The 19,495-nt window shown below is 44.3% G+C and overlaps 1 protein-coding gene across 2 annotated transcripts in view; it reads left to right on the top strand.

Annotated features, from left to right (window-relative positions):
- FAM120C (family with sequence similarity 120 member C) overlaps window positions 1–19,495 on the top strand; it is a 113,386-nt gene that overhangs the window by 22,562 nt on the left and 71,329 nt on the right. For both annotated transcript variants that reach the window (XM_062184469.1, XM_062184470.1), the window contains exons 2-3: window positions 1,414–1,660; window positions 4,220–4,302. In XM_062184469.1, the coding sequence (XP_062040453.1) occupies window positions 1,414–1,660; window positions 4,220–4,302 (330 nt within the window). The remainder of the gene's footprint in view (window positions 1–1,413; window positions 1,661–4,219; window positions 4,303–19,495) is intronic.

Raw genomic sequence — 19,495 nt, forward strand, 5'->3', positions numbered from 1 at the left:
GAGACCTAGATTGAGTCCCCAGCCACCATCATTGGCCTTGGCCATTGTGGGCATTTGGGGAGTACGAACCAGTGGATGAGAGCTCCCTCTGTGTTTGTCTATATGTGTCTCAAATAAATAAATAATTTAGAAAACTTAAATAATATATGCCTTGTGTATTTCAGTATTCTGATTCTGAAGCACTTCAGGCCAAGTTTCATTAAAGAAGTTGGGAAAGACTAGGTATTTGAATGAACACATGTTTGCAGGAATAATAAAGTTCTAGGTTGGGAGAGATTTTTTTTTCTTATTTTTAAAAATAGAATCTTATTTTCATTTTTTTATTTGAAAGGCAGAGAGGCACAGATATAGACAGAAAGATCTTCCATATGCTGGTTCTCTCCCCAAACGCCTCTAACAGCTGGGCTGGGCCGAGCTGAAGCAGGGAGCCAGAAACACTAGTATTTGAGCAGGGACCCAAATACTTGAGCCATCACCTCATGCTCCCCCTCCCCGCAGGATGTGTATTACCTCAGAAGCAGAACCAGGACTCAAATCCAGGTGCTCAGATTTGGGATTTGGGCATCTTTTTTTTTTTAAAGGTTTATTTATTTGAAAGTCAGAGTTACAGAGAGAGAGAGAGAGAGAGATCAATCTTCCATCTGCCGGTTCGCTGCCCAATTGGCCACAATGGCCAGAGCTGCACAGATCCAAAGCCAGGAGCTAGGAGCCTCCTCCAGATCTCCCATGTGGGTGCAGGGGCCCAAAGACTTAGACCATCTTCTACTGCTTTCCCAGGCCATAGCAGAGAGCTGGATCAGAAGAGCAGCAGCCAGGACTCGAACTGGTGCCCATATGGGATGCTGGCACTGCAGGCGGCGGCTTTACCTGCAATACCACAGCACTGGCCCCTGATTTGGGCATCTTTTTTTTATTTATTTGAAAGAGTTACAGAGAGAGTTAGAGACAGAGAGAAAGGTCTTCTGTCCACTGATTCACTCCCCAGATGGCTGCAACAACCAATGCTATGCTGATCCGAAGCCAGGAATTTCTTCTGGGTCTCCCACGTGGGTGCAGGGGCCCAAGGACTTGGGCTATCCTCTACTGCTATCCTAGGTCATAGCAGGGAGCTAGATCAGAAGTGGAGCAGCTGCGACTAGAACTGGCACCCATATGGATGCCGGTGCTTCAGGCCAGGGCTTTAACCTGCTGTGCCACAGTGCCGGTCCCTGATTTAGGCTTCTTGAGCAGCATTTTAACTGCCCTGCCAAATGCCATTTGCGTTGATTATGTGTTTCTTAAAGTGTTCTGTTCAAACAGATAGAACCTTAAATATCACCAAGCTGTAACATTTAGTTACTAAGATTCCTGACTTGAAAGAAAATACAGATCAGTTTCTGTGGCATGACACATTCTCCTCTGCTCCCCTGCTAGGTCTTTCAGAGCCTCGAAGATCACCATCTGGAAGTGGTAGCTTTTTTCCGGGAAAACGGCTTCCACGGCCTTCTTGCTCATGACTCCGAGTACGCACTCTACAATATCCCCTCTTACTACAGTTCCCATGCTCTGAAGCTGAGCTGGAATGGGAAGAACCTCACTACGAACCAGTTCCTGATGCAGGAGGTGGCCAAACAGCTGGGCCTGAAGCGGATGAATTTTCCTATATTTGCTGCACTGCTAGGTAGGTAGCCCAAACAGTAGGCGCCAGTGAGCCATAAGGTTTCCTTTTCCAGTGTTACATGATGGAGACTAAACTGAATTAGTCTGTCATGATTGGGTTTGCTTTTTAAAGTCCACAGGGTAAACACTGTGTTTGGGAGAACCCAGGGGATTATTAGGCTTCTTAGGAGACCATACTAAAGCTCAGAATGTTTGTGTGATGGATTGCTACAGAATATTCTAGACCCTTATTCTGATTCTTGTCAAACTTTTCTCTTGTGTTAACATTGCATAGCTGTTTTATTTATTTACTGTTTCAGACCAAATGCTTTGTTAGTCCTATACAACTTTGGTTCCCTACTCATGGCATTAGCATTTATAAAAAAGTGCTGAATTTAGATCAGGAACAAAAATGTTTGCTTATGTTTTCCTCTTTGTTTCTTTTGTACTAATGTTTTATTTTGAAAATTTCCAAAAATACAATAAGAATTTAAAAAGTTTGAAGTGAAACCCTATATTCACCACTTGTATCCCACCATTAGCATCTTATTATACTTGGATATGTGTTTATCTGTCCAGCAATCTGTCATTTTAAAAAATTTATTTATTTATTTGAGAGGTAAAGTTACAGACAAAGAGAAGGAAAGACAGAGAAAGGTCTTCCATCCACTGGTTCACTCCCCAAATGGCTGCAGTGGCCATAGCTGAGCTGATCCCAAGCCAGGAGCCAGGAGATTCTTCTGGGTCTCCCACGGGGATGCAGGGGCCCCAGCACTTGGGCCATCTTCTGCTGCTTTCCCAGGCCATAGCAGAGAGCTGGATCAGAAGAGGAGCAGCTGGGACTAGAACTGAGCCCACATGGGATGCTGGCGCCACAGGCAGAGGATTAACCTACTGCGCCACAGCGCCGGCCCCGCAATCTGTCTTTTTAAAGATATATTCCAAAGTACAGTGCGTTGCAGAGAGGTGATTATATTTTGAGTTGGTTTGCTAAGTACTGACAACATGAAGATTAATATCTTGTCTTAGGTCTGTCCTCTCCTCTGTAATCCCAAAGAACATGAGTTTGGAAAATCTAATGGATTCACCATAAGTTTTGAAATTTAGCCTTGTGAGAATCACTGAAGTCATATCTCCCTGGTTTGTTTCTTCCTCTGTGAAATAAAAATAATAACAGTAATACTTCATGATGGTGTCAGTGGGGTTAAATGAAATGAAATACAAGAATACTTAAAAAGTTTATGCAAAAGTAGAATTAAAAGACAAGTTTATTTTGGTATAAAACATTTCTGAAATCCACGTGTAGTTTGTACATAATATACAGTTTCCACAAACCTTTTGAAGACCTCTCTATGTATGGATTTCAAATTTTTTTTGTACCACAAAACTTATCTTTTAATTCCAGTCTCCACAAATGTTTTGAAGTTCCTTTGTATATACAATGCCCAGCACTTATTAGAAAGTCAGTAACTGTGCCTGCTGTTAGAGAAGGCAGTGTGACTAAGTGATGAGCAATAGCTTTAGTGTGTGATAGTCTTACCTTCTTTTTAAAATTTTTTATTGGAGTTAGCGTTATGGGGCAGCGGGTTGAGTGTCCATCCCATAAGGTGCTGGTTCTAGTCCCTGTTGCTCTGCTTCCAATCCAGCTCCCTGCTAATGTGCCTGAAAAAAGCAGCAGATGATGTCTCAAGTCCCTGGGCCCCTGTACCCATGTGGGAGACCCAGATGAAGCTCCTGGCTTCAGCCTGGCACATCCTGGCCATTGTGGCCATTTAGGGAGTGAACCAGCAGATGCAAGGTTTATCTCGCTCTCTCTCCATATATATATATATATATATATATATATATATATATATATATATATATGTATATATATATATATATATATATATATCCTTCTCTCTCTGTACTTCTACCTTTCAAATAAATAAATCTTTAATTTTTTAAAATTTTCATTTAATCTGAAAACTGGGGGGGGGGTACGGAGTGCAAAAGATCTTGCATCTGCTGGCTCACTCCCCAAATGCCCTCCAACAGCCAGGGCTGGGCCAGGCTGAAGCCAGGAAACTGGAGCTCAACCCAGGTCTCCCACATTGGTGATAGAGACCCAAGTACTTGAGCAATTGTCTGCTGCCCCCCAGGGTATGTATTAGCAGGAAGCTGGCCCGGAAGCAGAGAAGGTGGGGTATAAATCAGGCTAACAGGGGATGCTTGTATCCCAAGCAGCATCTTAACCACTTTGTGTGTAACGCCTACTCTGAGACAGTTCTAGCTTTTTATATTAGTATGGGCACTTATTGGCTAGCTGCCTTGGGTCAAGTCACCAAACTTGTCCAAACCTCAGTTTCCTTTTCTATAAAATGGGGATAATAATACTGTTATGCAAGTCATTATTAAGATGATTCACTTAATGCACTTGATACAAAGTAGCTAATCAAGCACATAGCTGTTGTAATTATTGCATCAAGAATATCGTCCTTTATGAATGATGGAATTATTTTCTTCCCCCAAGACTCCTTTCGTGGCCTGGAGGTTCTAAGAAAGCTTGGTATAATCGATAAATGACCAATGTACTTTATAGGTAACCACATTCTCCCAGATGAGGACCTGGCTGCTTTTCACTGGAGCCTCTTGGGACCAGAACATCCTCTTGCATCACTTAAGGTAATGTGCCCCATTTCCTGCCTATAGAGATTAGCAGACATCAGACTTCAACTGGAGTTTTGATGGAATAATTATCTGTCATTAAATTGCAAGTCTTTCACATATTTATACAGATAAAAATAGTTATGGTCAATACCCTTAATATCTTAAGAACTCAAAGAAATATATGAAGAAAAATACCACTGTCTCAGTTATAAAATAATCAGAAAAGGACAGAAGCAGAAAATTAGCTGCAAAGGAAATGCAGTGGCCAATAACATTACTTTTAGCTGTTTGCTCTCAGTACTGATCAGGCATACGAATTCATTGAGCAGTGTGATAACAGTTTAGCAAGCATTGCAGCATTTATCTACCCACTTCTATGAGGGCTCTAGCTAGACTGAGATCCTCATACACTTCTGGTAGAGGTGTAAGTGGTAACTGTGTTATTTTTCACCAGTTGCTTCACTCTCCTAGACAACTGTTTCATCCTTTCTCCCCTGCTCCCCAAGCCTATATAGTACTAGTACTTTCTCTTCATTGGCTCACTCTCCCATCCAAGTACTAACCAGGCCCAACCGTGCTTAGCTTCCAAGATCAGACGAGATCTGGCGCATTCAGGGTGGTATGGCCGTAGACCTTGGCTCACTCACAATTCATGAGCACACCTGCTATTTCACTGAGAAAAGGAAAGCAACATGAACTTCTATGAGCTCCCAAGCCCTCTTCATCTGACCTACACGTACCGGTGCGCACGTGCACTCTGCTTGCCTCCAGTTAACTGTGGATGACCTGCTGATGCTCCTGTCTAAAACCACTCCGCTTAGACTAGATCCCATCCTGTCTTGCCACCTGAAGAATATCAGTACAGCAATTCTCCCACTCTTCCTCCATTTTCCTCTTCTCATTGGCTCTTTGCCATCAGATGTATAAGCATACAGCCAATCTTGACCTCATTCTCCCCAGCAAAGCGCCGGCTCCATTTTTCTTCTTATAGCAAATTCCTCCAAGGAGTTGTGTGTACTTGTTGTCTGCTCACTCTCCTCTTCCCCTGTTCTCACTTCCATCTGATTTGCTGAAATTGCCCTGACAAGGTCACAAATAACCCCCACGCTAATAAGCCCAATGGCCAGCTCTCTGTTTTTATCTCACTTGACCATCAACAGAATCGGACAGGGGTCAGCGCTGTGGCATTGTGAGTAAAGCCGCCGCGTATAGTGCTGGCATCCCATATGGACACTGGTTCAAGTCCTGGCGGCTCCAATTCTGATCCAGCTCTATTCTATGGCCTGGGAAAGCAGTAGAAGATGGCCCATGTGCTTGGGCCCCTGCACCCACATGGGAGACCCAGATAAAGCTACTGGCTCCTGGCTTTGGGTTGGCCTAGCTCCAGCCATTGCAGCCATTTGGGGAGTGAACCAGTGGATGGAAGATATCTCTCTCTCTCTCTCTTTCTGCCTCTCTGTAACTCTACCTTTCCAATAAAATAAATCTTTAAAAATACAGCATTGGAATATTATGGCTGGCGCCGCAGCTCAATAGGCTAATCCTCAGCCTGCGGCGCCGGCACACTGGGTTCTAGTCCCGGTTGGGGCGCTGGATTCTGTCCTGGTTGCTCCTCTTCCAGTCCAGCTCTCTCCTGTGGCCCGGGAGTGCAGTGGAGGATGGCCCAAGTCCTTGGGCCCTGCACCCGCATGGGAGACCAGGAGGAAACACCTGGCTCCTGGCTTTGGATCGGCGCATTGCGGGGTGAACCAATGGAAAAAAGGAAGACCTTTCTCTCTGTCTCTCTCTCTCTCACTGTCCACTCTGCCTGTAAAAAAAAATACAGTGTTGGACAGAGTTGCTGATGCTTTACTTGGCTTTAAGGACATTACTGTCTTCTTGCTTCCTTCTTGACTTGCTGACTGCTACTACTATCTCCTGTGCTACTTCTGTGTCTTCTTCTCTAGTTCTTTTCGATTAACTTGTTTCCATTTTATTTGAAAGGCAGAGAGAGATATTTCTTCCATCTCCTAGTTTACTCCCCAAATAGCTGCCATAGCCAGGGCTGGGCCAGGCTGAAGCCAGGAACCTGGAACTTAGTTGGGCCTCCTACAGGGGTGGCAGGGAGCCTAGTACTTGAGCTATCATCTGCTACTTCCCAGGCGTGCATAAACTGGAAGCTGGGTTGGACTCAGAGTAGCTGGCACTTGAATCAGGTACTCTGATGTGAAATGCAGGTATCCCAAGTGATGACTTAACCTTTGAGCCAAATGCCTGCCCCTCTTCTAATTTTTTTTTAAAGATTTGGTTGTTTGAAATTCAGAGTTACACAAAGAGAGGAGAGGCAAAGAGAGAGCGAGAGAGAGAGAGAGGTCTTCCATCCGCTGGTTCACTCCCCAATTGGCCGCAATGGCCAGAGCTGTGCCAATCTGAAGCCAGGAGCCAGGAACTTCTTCCGGGTCTCCCACACAGGTGCAGGGGCCCAAGGACTTGGGCCATCTTCTACTGTTTCCCAAGCCAATAGCAGAGAGCTGGATCAGAAATGGAGCAGCTGGGACTTGAAGCGGCACCCATATGGGATGCTGGCACTACAGGTGGCAGTTTTACCCGCTATACCACAGCATCGGCTCCTCCTCTAATTCTTAACTGTGGAGTATCCCAGAGTTCTACCCTGATTCCCTTCTCTTTTCTTTTTTTCTTTTTCTTTTTGACAGGCAGAGTGGATAGTGAGAGAGAGAAACAGAGAGAAAGGTCTTCCTTTTTGCCATTGGTTCACCCTCCAATGGCCGCTGCGGCCGGCACATCGTGTCGATCTGAAGCCAGGAGCCAGGTGCTTCTCCTGGTCTCCCATGCGGGTGCAGGGCCCAAGGACTTGGGCCATCCTCCACTGCCTTCCTGGGCCATAGCAGAGAGCTGGCCTGGAAGAGGGGCAACCGGGATAGAATCCGGCGCCCCGACCGGGACTAGAACCCGGTGTGCCAGCGCCGCAAGGCAGAGGATTAGCCTGTTGAGCCACGGCGCTGGCCTCCCTTCTCTTTTCTGTTTACACACATATTTATCTCATCAAGTCTCATGACTGACTACCATCTGCCCATTGAGGATTCCTAAGTTTGTGTCTCCAGCTCTGACCTCTCCCTTGAACTCTGGATTCTAGTATCTAACTGCCTACTGAACATCTTCTTTTTCATGTCATAGGCATCTTGAAGTCATATGTCCCAATGGCAATTCCTGATCTTTCCCCTAAGCCTGCTCCTTTCTCAGACCTCCTCACATTCATTAATGACAACTTCAATCTTCAAGTTTTTTAGACTAAAATCCTTGGGATCATCCCACCTCCTCTCTTCCTCACTCCCTATATGTCATTTGTTAGCAGATACCATCAGAGCTTCCTTCTATTTATTTCAGTTTTAAACATTTTTTAAAAATGTTAACAGATATAAAGATTGTGCATATTTATGTGGTATTATGTGATATTTTGGTACATGTTACACATGTACACCTGGTGTAATATCCAATCAGGGATTGTGTAATATCCAATCAGGCATTTAACATTTGTTAATAGTGAAAGCATTTGAAATCTTATCTTCTAGTTTTTTAAAATAGAGAAATATACAGTACATTAAGATTATGTATTGTCACTCTACTGTGCCATAGAACTCCACAACTTCTTATTCCTATCTAGCGCTAACCTACTACCCATCCCCATCAATGAACATTGCTCCATCCTTCCCTTCCCACTTCCCTCCCCAGCCTGTGGTAATGACTAATATATTTTTAACTTCTATGAAATCATCTATTATTTAGACTACACATAGGATAGGAGTGAGATCATGTGATGTTTGTCTTTCTGTGTCTGGATCATTTCACTTAACATTATGACCTCCAATTCCATTCATGTTGTTGTAAATGACAAGATTTCATCCATTTTTATGATTCAGTAATATTTCATTGTGTATATGTACCACATTTTCTTTATCCATTTATTGGTGGACAGACACTTAGGCTGTTTCCATTTCTTCGCTATTATGAATAGTGCTGCAAGAAATGTGAGAATGCAGATGGTTCTTTGATAGATGGATTTCATTTTCTTTGGCTATATACCCAGGAGTGGATATGCTGGATCATATGGTAGTTCTATTTTTTTTTTGGCAGGCAGAGTGGACAGTGAGAGAGAGAGAGACAAAGAGAAAGGTCTTCCTTTGCCGTTGGTTCACCCTTCAATGGCCGCCGCGGCCAGCGCGCTGCGGCCGGCGCACCGCGCTGATCCGAAGGCAGGAGCCAGGTGCTTCTCCTGGTCTCCCATGGGGTGCAGGGCCCAAGGACTTGGGCCATCCTCCACTGCACTCCCTGGCCACAGCAGAGAGCTGGCCTGGAAGAGGGACAACCGGGACAGAATCCGGTGCCCCGACCGGGACTAGAACCCGGTGTGCCGGCACCGCAAGGCGGAGGATTAGCCTAGTGAGCCGCGGCGCCGGCCTAGTTCTATTTTTAATATTTTGGGGAACCTCCATAGTGTTTTGGGGAACCTCCATAGTGTTTTCCACAACGTCTATACTAATTTACATTCCCACCAACAATGTGAAAGGTTCGTTTTTCTCCACATCCTCCTAAGCACTTACTGTCTTTTGTCTTTTTAATAAAAGCCAACCTTACTAGAGTGAGGATCTCTCCTTGTGCTTTTCATTTGCATTTCCCTGGTCATCAGTGATGTTGAGCATGTTTACTTGTACCTGTTGGCCATTTGTATGTCTTCCTTTAGAAATGTTTATTTAGATCTGCTCATTTTTAAATTGGATTATTTGGGTTTCTTTTTTGCTTTTGAATCAAGTTCCTTTTGTATTCTGAATATTAATCACTTGCTATAGCTTGTAAATATTTTTTTTTTGCCATTTGAAGGTTGTCTCTGTTGATTGTTTCCTTTGCTGTGTAAAAGTTTTCTAGGTTGATATAATCTCATTTTTCTATTTTATCTTTTGTTTCCTGTGCTTTTGGTGTCTGATCTAGAAACTCCTTGCCCATTCTGATGTCCTATTGTGTTTTCCCTCTTTAAAAATATATTTATTTATTTGAAAGGTAGAACAACAGAGAAAGACACACACACAAACACACACACAGAGACACACAGAAACATCTTCTGTCTGCTGGTTCACTCTCCAAATGCCTGCAATAGCCAAGGGCCCAAGTACTTAGGTCATTTTCTGCTGTCTTTCCGGCACATTAACAGGGAGCTGAATCAGCAGCTGAGAAGCTGGGACTTGAACCTGCACTCCAATATGGGATACATTGTTACAAGCAGCCACTTAATGTGCCTTACCACAGTGCCAGCTGCTTGCCTATGTTTTCCTTTAGTTTCAGAATTTCAGGTCTCATATTTAGGTCTTCAAGCCAATTTCAGTTGATTTTTTTAAAAAGATTTATTTATTTTATTTGAAAGGCAGAGTTACAGAGAGGGAGAAAGAGAGAGAGATCTTCCATCTGCTGGGTTCAATCCTCAAATGGCTGCAATAGTTAGGGCTGGGCCAGGCTGAAACCAGGAGCCAGAAGCTTCTTCTGGGTGTCCCACGTGGGTATAGGTACCCAAGGACTTGGACCATCATCTGCTACTTTCTGCTGCTTTCCCAGGTGCGCTAGCAGGAAGCTGAATTGGAAGTGGAGCTGCTGGGACTTGAACTGGCACCCATAAGGGATGCCAGCACTGAAGACAGTGGCTTAACTCGCTGTGCTACAATGCCGACCCCTTGAGTTGATTTTTGTACATAGTGAGAGATAGGAGTCTAGTTTCATTCTTCTGCAATCAGATATCCAATTTTCTCAGCATCGTTCATTAAAAATACTATCTTTTTTGGGTTGCATATTTTTAGCATCTTCGTCAAAGATCAGTTGGCTGTGGATGTATGGGTTTATTTCTAGGGTCTCCATTCTGTTCCACTGATCAATGCATCTCTTTTTTTATGCCAGCACCATTCTGTTTTAATCACTGAACCTGTTGCTTTGTTCTTTTTGCTCTTTTTGCTCACAATTGCCTTGGCTCTTCAGGGTCTTTTATGGTCATTATAAATTGTTCTAGTGTTTTTTTCTAGTTATATGAAAAATGTCATTGGAATTTGATAGGGATTGCATTTAATCTGTAAATCACTTTGGATAGTGTGTTCATTTTAATGCTACTGAATCTTTCAGTCCATAAATACGATTTGTGTTTCCAATTCTTCGTGTTCTCTTCAATTCTTTCATCAATGATTTATAATTTTCATTGCAGAGATCTTTCATCTCTTTGGTTAAATTTATTACCAGGTATGTTTTTGTAGGTACTGGAAATGGGATTACTTTCTTGATTTCTTTTTCAGCTGATTCATAACAATGCTTCTGATTTTTGTACTTTACTTTTGTATTCTGCAACTGTCTTGATTTTTTTTATTAGTTCCAATAGCTTTTTGGTGGAATCTTGGGAGTTTTCTATAAATAAAATCATGTCATCTGCAAATAAAGACAATTTGATTTCTTCCTTTCCAGTTTAGATGCCCTTTCTTTCGTTCTTTTGTCTAATTGCTCTACTTAGGACTTCAGTACTATGCTGAATAAAAGTGGTGAAAGTGGGCATCCTTATCTTGCTTCAGATCTCAGAAAGCCTTTAGCTTTCCCCGATTCAGTATGATGTAAGCTGTTGGCTTGTTATATATGGCTGTTACTATGTTGAGATATGTTTCTCTACCTAATTTGGTCAAAGTTTTTATCATTAAGGGATATGGGATTTTTTCAACGGTTTTTCTGCTGTTATTGAAATGATTATGTAACTTTATTCCTCATTCTGTTAATATGGTATATCACATTTTTCAATTTGCATATGTTGCATACTCATTACACCTCTACAATGAATCCCACATGATCCGTGTTAAGTTTTCTAATATCCTATTAGATTTGATTTACTAGTATTTTTGCATTGATGTTCATTAAGGATCTTGGCCTGTAGCTTTCCTTTTTGTTGTATCCTTGTCTGGTGTTCTTTTTTTAAAGACTTTTATTTATTTGAGAGGTAGATTTACAGACAGTGAGAGGGAGAGACAGAGAGAAAGGTCTTCCTTCCAGTGGTTCACTCCCCAAATGGCTGCAATGGCCAGAGCCAAGCCGATCTGAAGCTAGGAGATTCTTCTGAGTCTCCCACAAGGGTGCAAGGGCCCAAGCACTTGGGCCATCTTCTACTGCTATCCCAGGCCATATCAGAGAGCTGGATCAGAAGTGGAGCAGCCGGGACTCGAACTGGCGCCCGTATGGCATGCTGACACAGCAAGTAGTGGATTAACTTACTGCACCACAGTGCTGGCCTCCCTTGTCTAGTTTTGATATCCAGGTAATATTGATATCTTAGAATGAATTTGGAACTCCTGTTCAATTTTAAAATAATATAAGAACAATTCATGTTAATTCTTTAAATGTTTAGTAGCATTCAGCTGTGAGTCCATCTGGTCCTGGGGTTCTCTTTGATGGGGAGTTTGTTTTTTTGTTTTGTTTTGTTTTTTGACAGGCAGAGTTAGACAGTGAGAGAGAGAGAGAGAGAGAGAGAAAGGTCTTCCTTCCGTTGGTTCACCCCCCCAAATGGCCGCTATGGCTGGTGTGCTGCAGCCAGCGTGCCGCGCTGATCCAAAGCCAGGAGCCAGGTGCTTCCTCCTGGTCTCTCATGTGGGTGCAGGGCCAAGCACTTGGGCCATCCTCCACTGCCTTCCCAGGCCACAGCAAAGAGCTGGACTGGAAGAGGAACAACCGGGACAGAATCCGGCGCCCCAACCGGGACTAGAACCTGGTGTGCCGGCGCTGCAGGTGGAGGATTAGCCTATTGAGCCACGGCACCAGCCAGGGGAGATGTTTTTAATTACTGATTCCATCTCACTTCTCATTACTGATCTGCTTAGTTGTTTTATTTCCTCAAGATTCAATCTTGGTAAGGTGTATGTCCAAGAATTTGTCACTTTCTTCTAGCTGATTGAATTTGTTGCCATATAGTTGTTCATAGTAACCTCTTAATCCTTTGTATTTCGGTGGTATCAGTCAGAATGTCTCCATTTTCATCTTTGATTCTATGCATTTGAGTCTTCTCTTTTTTCTTGGTTAATCTAGCCAAGAGTTTATCAATTTTCTTTATCTTTTCAAGGAACAAGCTTTTTTGTTTTGTTTTGTTTTGTTTTTGACAGGCAAAGTGGACAGTGAGAGAGAGAGACAGAGAGAAAGGTCTTCCTTTGCCGTTGGTTCACCCTCCAATGGCCACCGCGGCCGGCGCACCACGCTGATCTGAAGGCAGGAGCCAGGTGCTTCTCCTGGTCTCCCATGGGGTACAGGGCCCAAGCACTTGGGCCATCCTCCACTGCACTCCTGGGCCACAGCAGAGAGCTGGCCTGGAAGAGGAGCAACCGGGACAGAATCCGGTGCCCCAACCGGGACTAGAACCCAGTGTGCCGGCACCACTAGGTGGAGGATTAGCCCAGTGAGCCACGGCGCCGGCCACAAGCTTTTTATTTCATTTTTTATACCATTGTTATTTTAAGTCTCTTGCGTCATTTATTTGTGCTCTGAGTTTTTTTTTTTTCCTTTTTTATTTCTTGACAGGCGGAGTTAGACAGTGAGAGGGAGAGACAGAGAGAAAGGTCTTCCTTCCATTGGTTCACCCCCAAATGGCCGCTGCAGCCAGCACACTGTGCCAATCCGAAGCCAGGAGCCAGGTGCCTCCTCCTGGTCTTCCCTGTGGGTGCAGGGCCCAAGTACCTGGGCCATCCTCCACTGCCTTCCCGGGCCACAGCAGAGAGCTGGACTGGAAGAGGAGCAACTGGGACAGAACCGGTACCCCAACTGGGACTAGAACCCAGGGTGCTGGTGCAGCAGGCGGAGGATTAGCCTAGTGAGCCGTGGCGCCGGCCTGATTTTTTTTTAAGATTATTTATTTGAAAGTCACAATTACAGAGAGAAGGGGAGGCCAAGAGAGAGAGAGAGAGAGAGAGGTCTTCTATCTGCTGGCTCATTCCCCAACTGGCTTCAACAGCCAGAGCTTTGCCAATCTGAAGCCAGGAGCCACGAGCTTCTTCTGGGTCTCCCATGTGGGTGCAGGGACCCAAGGACTTGGGCCATCTTCTACTGCTTTCCCAGGCCATAGCAGAGAGCTGAGTGGGAAGCGGAGCAGCTGGGACTAGAACCGGCACCCATGTGGGATGCCGGCACTGCAGCCGGCGGCTTCATCTGCTACTCCACAGCGCTGGCCCCATGCTCTGAGTTTCATTATTTCTTTCCTTCCACCAATTTTGGGTTTGATCTGTTCTGTTTTTCTAGTTCCTTGAGATACTTGCAATAAGTTGTTTGAAATGCAAGCATTGATTGCCATAAACTTCCCTCTTCATACTGCTTTTGCTATACACATAAGTTTTGGTATGTTGTATTTCTACTTTCATTCATTTAAAAATGTTTTAATTTCCTCCTTGATTCACTGATTGTTCAGAATTGACTTGTTTAATTTCCATGTATTTGTGTAGTTCCCAAAGTTTTTATTGTTACTGAATATAGTTTTAGTGCATTGTGATCATAAGATACTCTATATGATTTCTATTCTTTTAAATTCATTGAGACATGTTTTGTTACCTTTCATATGATCTATCCTTTAAAATGTTCCATGTGCCGCTGAGAAGAATGCATATTCTGCTGAGGTTGGATGGAAAGTTCTGTAGATGTTTGGTGGTTCCATTGATCAAGGTTATCATTTACCTCTACTACTTTGATGATTTTTCTATCTGGATGATCTGTCCACTTCTAAAAGTAGGATGTTAAAGTCCTCTACCATTATTGTATTCTAGTCTATCTCTTCCTTTTTTTAATAGTTGGCTTTTTAGAAAGTTTATTTATTTATTTGAAAGGCAGAGTTAGAGAGAGGCAGAAGCAAAGGCAGAGAGAGGGAGAGATCTTCATTCACTGGTTCACTCCCTAGATGGCTGCTACAGCTGGAGCTGCACTGATCTGAAGCCAGGAGCCCGGATGCCCAAGTGCTTGAGCCATCTTCTACTGCTTTCTCAGGCCATAGCGGAGAGCTGGATTGGAAGTAGAGCAGCCAGGACTTGAACTGGTGCCCATATGGGATGCTGGCACTGCAGGCAGCAGCTTACCTGCTACATCACAGTGCTGGCCCCTCTCTCTCTTCCTTTAGGTATACTAGTATTTACTTTATGGGAGCAAATGAGGTAAGCCACTGCCTGTACCACCAGCATCCCATACTGGGTTCTGGTTTTTAGTCAAGGCTACTCCATGTCTCTCTCTTTCTCTCCCTCTTTCTGTAATTATTCTTTTCAAATAAATAAATGTTTGCTTTATGTATTTGGGTGCTCTAACATTGGGTGCATATAATATATAAGTGTTACTTCCTCTTGCTAATTGAGTTCTTTATTATAGTTATATAAAGACCTTCCAGTTCTCTTGTTACTGCTTTTGATTTAAAATCTACTTTATCTGATAGAAATATGGCTACTCCTGCTTTCTTTTGAGTTCCATTCTTTTTAAATAGTTTTAAGATTTATTTGAAAGAGTTAGAGAGGTAGAGAGAGAGCGAGAGCAAGAGTGAGAGAGAGAGAGAGGGGTTTGCCATCCTCTGGTTCATTCCTCAAATGCCCTCGATGGCCAGAGCTGAGCTGATCCAAAGCCAGGAGCCAGGGGTTTCTTCTGCATCTCCCACATGGGTGCCGGGGCCCAAGATTTGGGCCATCCTCTGCTGCTTTACCAGGCACATTAGCAGGGAGCTGGATTGAAAGTGGAGCAGCTGGGACTTGAACCAGCACCCATATGGGATGCTGGCATTGCAGGCCAGGGCTTTAACCCACTGCGCCATAGCACCAGCCTCTTGAGTTCCATTTTCATGGAATATCCTGTTCTATCCTTTCACTTTTGTTCTGTATAGCTAAAGTGAATTTCTTGTAAGCAATATATAGTTGGGTACTGTTCTTTAAATTCGTTCAGTCATTCTTTTAATTGGCGAATTTAGTCCGTTGACAGATAAGGTAATTATTATTACATATGATCTTACTACTACCATATTGATACTTGCTTTGTATTTTTATTGTTGTTCCTTTCTTTGTCCTTCTCTTATCATCTTCATTTGTGATTAAGTGGTTTTCTCTAGTGGTATACTTTGATTCTTTATATATTTTTTGATAAGTCTGTTATAGGTTTTTGCTTTATGTTACCAGAGAGATACAAAAAAATTCTTTAAGCTATAACAAAGGGCTGGCATTGTGGCAAGGCAGGTAAAGCTGCTGCCTGCAGTGCTGGTATGTCATATGGACACCAGTTTGAGTCCTAGCCACTTCCAATCCAATCTTCTGCTATGACCTGGGAAAGCAGTAGAAGATGGCCCAAGTCCTTGGGCCCCTGCACCCACGTGGGAGACCGGGAAGAAGCTTCTGGCTCCTGGCTACAGATCAGCACAGCTCCAGCTGTTGCAGCCAACTGGGGATTGAACCAGTGGATGGAAGATCTCTCTCTCTCTTTCTGCCTCTCTGTAACTCTGCCTTTCAAATATTTATTTACTTCCACCCACTGGTTCACTCTCCAATTGGCCGCAACAGCTGAAGCTGTGCTGACCTGAAGCCAGGAGTCAGAAGCTTCTTCTGGGTCTCCCACGTGGATGCAGGGGCCCAAGGACTTGGGCCATCTTCTACTGCTTTCCCAGGCCATAGCAGAGGACTGGATCGGAAGTGGAGCAGGTGGATCTTGAACCAGCACCCATATGAGATGCCAGTACTGCACACGGTGGCTTTACCTGCTACGCTACAGCGCCTGCCCCCTATAGTATTTTTGATTGGTAATTTTTTCCTCAGTATAGTATCGTATTTTTCATTTCACTTTTCAATTGAAGAATTCCTGCTTTATTTTGTTCAATTTCATTTTTACTGAATCTATTAGAATATTGAATCATTTCTCTGTATTCTCATTTATTTTGTTGAGTTTCCTTAAAACAGCTAGTTTGAGATCTTCAAGCATTTGGAAATTTCAATTCCTAGGTGGCTGGTTGTCTTGCTGTTTTGGTGAGGTCATGGTTCCCTGGAAGTTCCTGATGCTTATTGGGGTGCGACATCCTCCGCACATTGAAGGATTAGCTTTTAGGAATCTGGCGTTGTCTCGGGCCGCCCTTCTAGAAATTCTAAGCAGACTGATTATTTTCTCTGAGCCCATGGATACTTCTGCTATTTCTACACTAGATAGTACCCCACATCATGGTTTGCCTCAGGTCCACTGTTGATATGTTCTTGCTGAGTCATTTTCACAGTGCTCTTCAAACTCAAGTTTACCTGCAACCTACAGTTGATGTATTGTTCAATAGGACTCAGGAGGTACCTGAAAATGAGTAGCGTGTCCCTACACGCCTCTTCCTGGGCCTGTGGTAGTCTCAGACTCCTTGTCCTCTGCCCACGAACGCCATGATTCTGTACCACATCTGGAACCCTCAGCCCACCAAGAGCAGTGCAGCCTGGAGGTAGGAACAAACTCACACTGCGGTGAGCTGTTGGCTGCCGAGACATGCTCAGTGCCCGATGTGACACCCACCGGCTACCACTGATGCTGGCTGGGATATAAGAGCTCCCAACCCGGATATGCGCTGGGTGGGCCCCAAAGCATGTGCACAGGCTCTGCCTGCCAGCACTGTCCTGGAGACAGGGACTGTTAGGATCTGTTCCATGCTGGATTTTACCAGCCTGCCACTGCGTCTCCAAACAGTCCTGTGATTCCTTGCTGCTTGCCCAAGATTGTAGGGGGTGTGATGGGGCAGCCCCTCAGCTACTCAGGCAGGCCCTAGATGGATCACACCTGAATCTCACAGTTACCCGGCCCTGTGCAATCTCAGGGTTGCACAGCAGGGCTGCAAGAAGCTGATGGTGCTACACTCCAAAACTAGTGTATCTCACCAGGGTGCAAGGTGCTGCCTGCTACAGGGCTAAGTCCAGAGCCTGTGTCCACAGGGACCTGCTGTGGGACAGACACTGTCAGGATCACACTTCCCTGGCCCCTTGCTGCCCATGGTTGCAGGAAAGTGTTGAAAGTAGCCCATGGCCTCAGGCTCCCACAGTCACAGGTCCCTATAAAGTCCTCAGGGTTTCCAACAAGCCCTCTAGAGGCTGGCAGTCATATCTGCCCAAATGAGCCCAACCCCCTGAAGCGTAGGTCTCCATGTGATGCCTTGCAAGGGAATACTGGCTGAGAGCTAGAGGCTTGATCAAGTGCAGGTCTCTGTGCAGCAGGCCTGGCTCTGAGCTGCCAGGAGCGATCCTGAGCTCCCTCTTCTGGCCTCTCGGCATTGCTGCACTTTGGCTTTCTGTAGGCTGTTGGGGGAGGGGCGGAACCGCCTAATACTCTTGGGTTTCTGGGCCTTAGGGGCAGCAGAGGGGAGCTCGGTGCGATGGAATTTTTGCACGGTGGGCCTGACACTGGGCTTCAATCTGCTGTCCCTTTCCCAAGCAGGAGTGTCTCTCCATGCCGTGTTCTTTGGATCTGGGGCAAGGTTAGCACAGTCCACTCTTTCCTTGCTGCTTTCTTCAGTGGGACAATGCTTATGATTCTAACAAGGCAAGGCACTGTGCTCTCTCACCTGGCTTCAGGAGTACTTGTGAAGGTGCCATGATGTGTTGTCCAGCTGTTCACACTGCTTTCTCTGCGTGGAGGGAGTCACCATTTTGGTTCCACCTCCCTTCAAATTATACCGGCTGCTCACCATTTCCCCCACTGCTACCCTGGCCAAGCCACCGTTACTTGTTTATTGTTGTTATTTTAAAGATATATGTATTTATTTATTTGAAAGAGAGAGCGAGCGAGAGAGAGCGAGAGCGAGTGAGCTGTTCTATTGGTTCACTTCCCAAACGGCCACAACGACCAGCAACTCCATCTGGGTCTCCCACATGGGTGGCAGGGGTCCAAGTACTTGGGCTGTCATCTGCTACCTTTCTGGCCACATTGGAAGCCAAGCAACCTGGGCTTGAACCAGCACTCCCCTGGGGGATGCCAGGCTCACAGGGTTAGTCTGCTGCCCACAATCCCAGCCCCATTTGCTGGGATTAGGATAATAGCTTGTTAACTGTTGGTTTTCTGCTTCCTCTCTCCCTACTTTCATATATTCTGAACATATCAGCAGAGTGCATCTTTTAAAAAAAATGACTGACTCATATCCTGTCACTTCTCTATTACAGATCTTCCAGTGCCTCTTCATGTCACCTACCAAATCCTTACCCTGGTTACAAAGCCCTGTATTGTCTGGGCCCCTGTGCTATCTCTGATCTCATCTCCTCTTTCGCTCTGAGGATCTTTGCATTTAGCAGTCCCTCTACTTAAAATGCTTTTTCTTCCCACATAACTAATTTCCCACTCCTAGATGTCTTCACAAATGTCATTTGCCCAGTGAGGCCTTCCTGTTCACACTCTTTAAAATCATGGGCACACATGCACATGTGCACACACACACATACACACTCACATTCCCTAGCCACTTCTCTATTTTATATTTTCTTTAAAGCACTTATCTCCCTTTATCACACTATGTAGTTTTCATCTTTATTTTCCTTTTTTAAACTCCCTTCATCCCATCCCAGCACAGCTACAAATAGAATTTAAACTCCCACAAGGGAAGGAGTTTTTGTCTTGTCTTGTTCACTGCTATATCTCTGGTACCTAGGACAGTGCTTGGTACATAGCACACAGTAAATATTTTTTTAAAGGAATGAATGATAGTCACCTTTTAGCAAAACAGTTCATATTGAAATTGTTGAATTGCCCTGACTCAGCAATGACAGTTTGAGGGAGCTTGTAATTAAATGATTGGAAAATGGACAGCAAGTTATACCCACATTTCATCATAGCAGTACCATTTATATCTCTTTAACAATTTCAAGTATCATGAAAGAAGGGAAAGGGGTATAATAGTACAGTGAATCACCATTGTAACATCTTCCAGATTCAACAGTTATCAAGATTTTGCCGTACCTTCTGGGTTTTATTGTTGTTGCTAGTGTAATTCAAAGCACACAGCAGATTTCAAGTCATGTCACTTAGGCATTCTTACGTATACATCACTGAAACACTTGGGCACTTTCTTACATAAGCACCATGCCATTATTATCCCTAGAAAATGAATGCTAGGTCCTGATACTATCTTAATATCCATTCAATTTTCATATTTCTTGATTGAATCTTAAAAAAAAATCTTTATGAGGTTACTTCAAAT

Source organism: Lepus europaeus, chromosome X, assembly GCF_033115175.1.
Source record: "Lepus europaeus isolate LE1 chromosome X, mLepTim1.pri, whole genome shotgun sequence".
Taxonomy (NCBI): domain Eukaryota; kingdom Metazoa; phylum Chordata; class Mammalia; order Lagomorpha; family Leporidae; genus Lepus; species Lepus europaeus.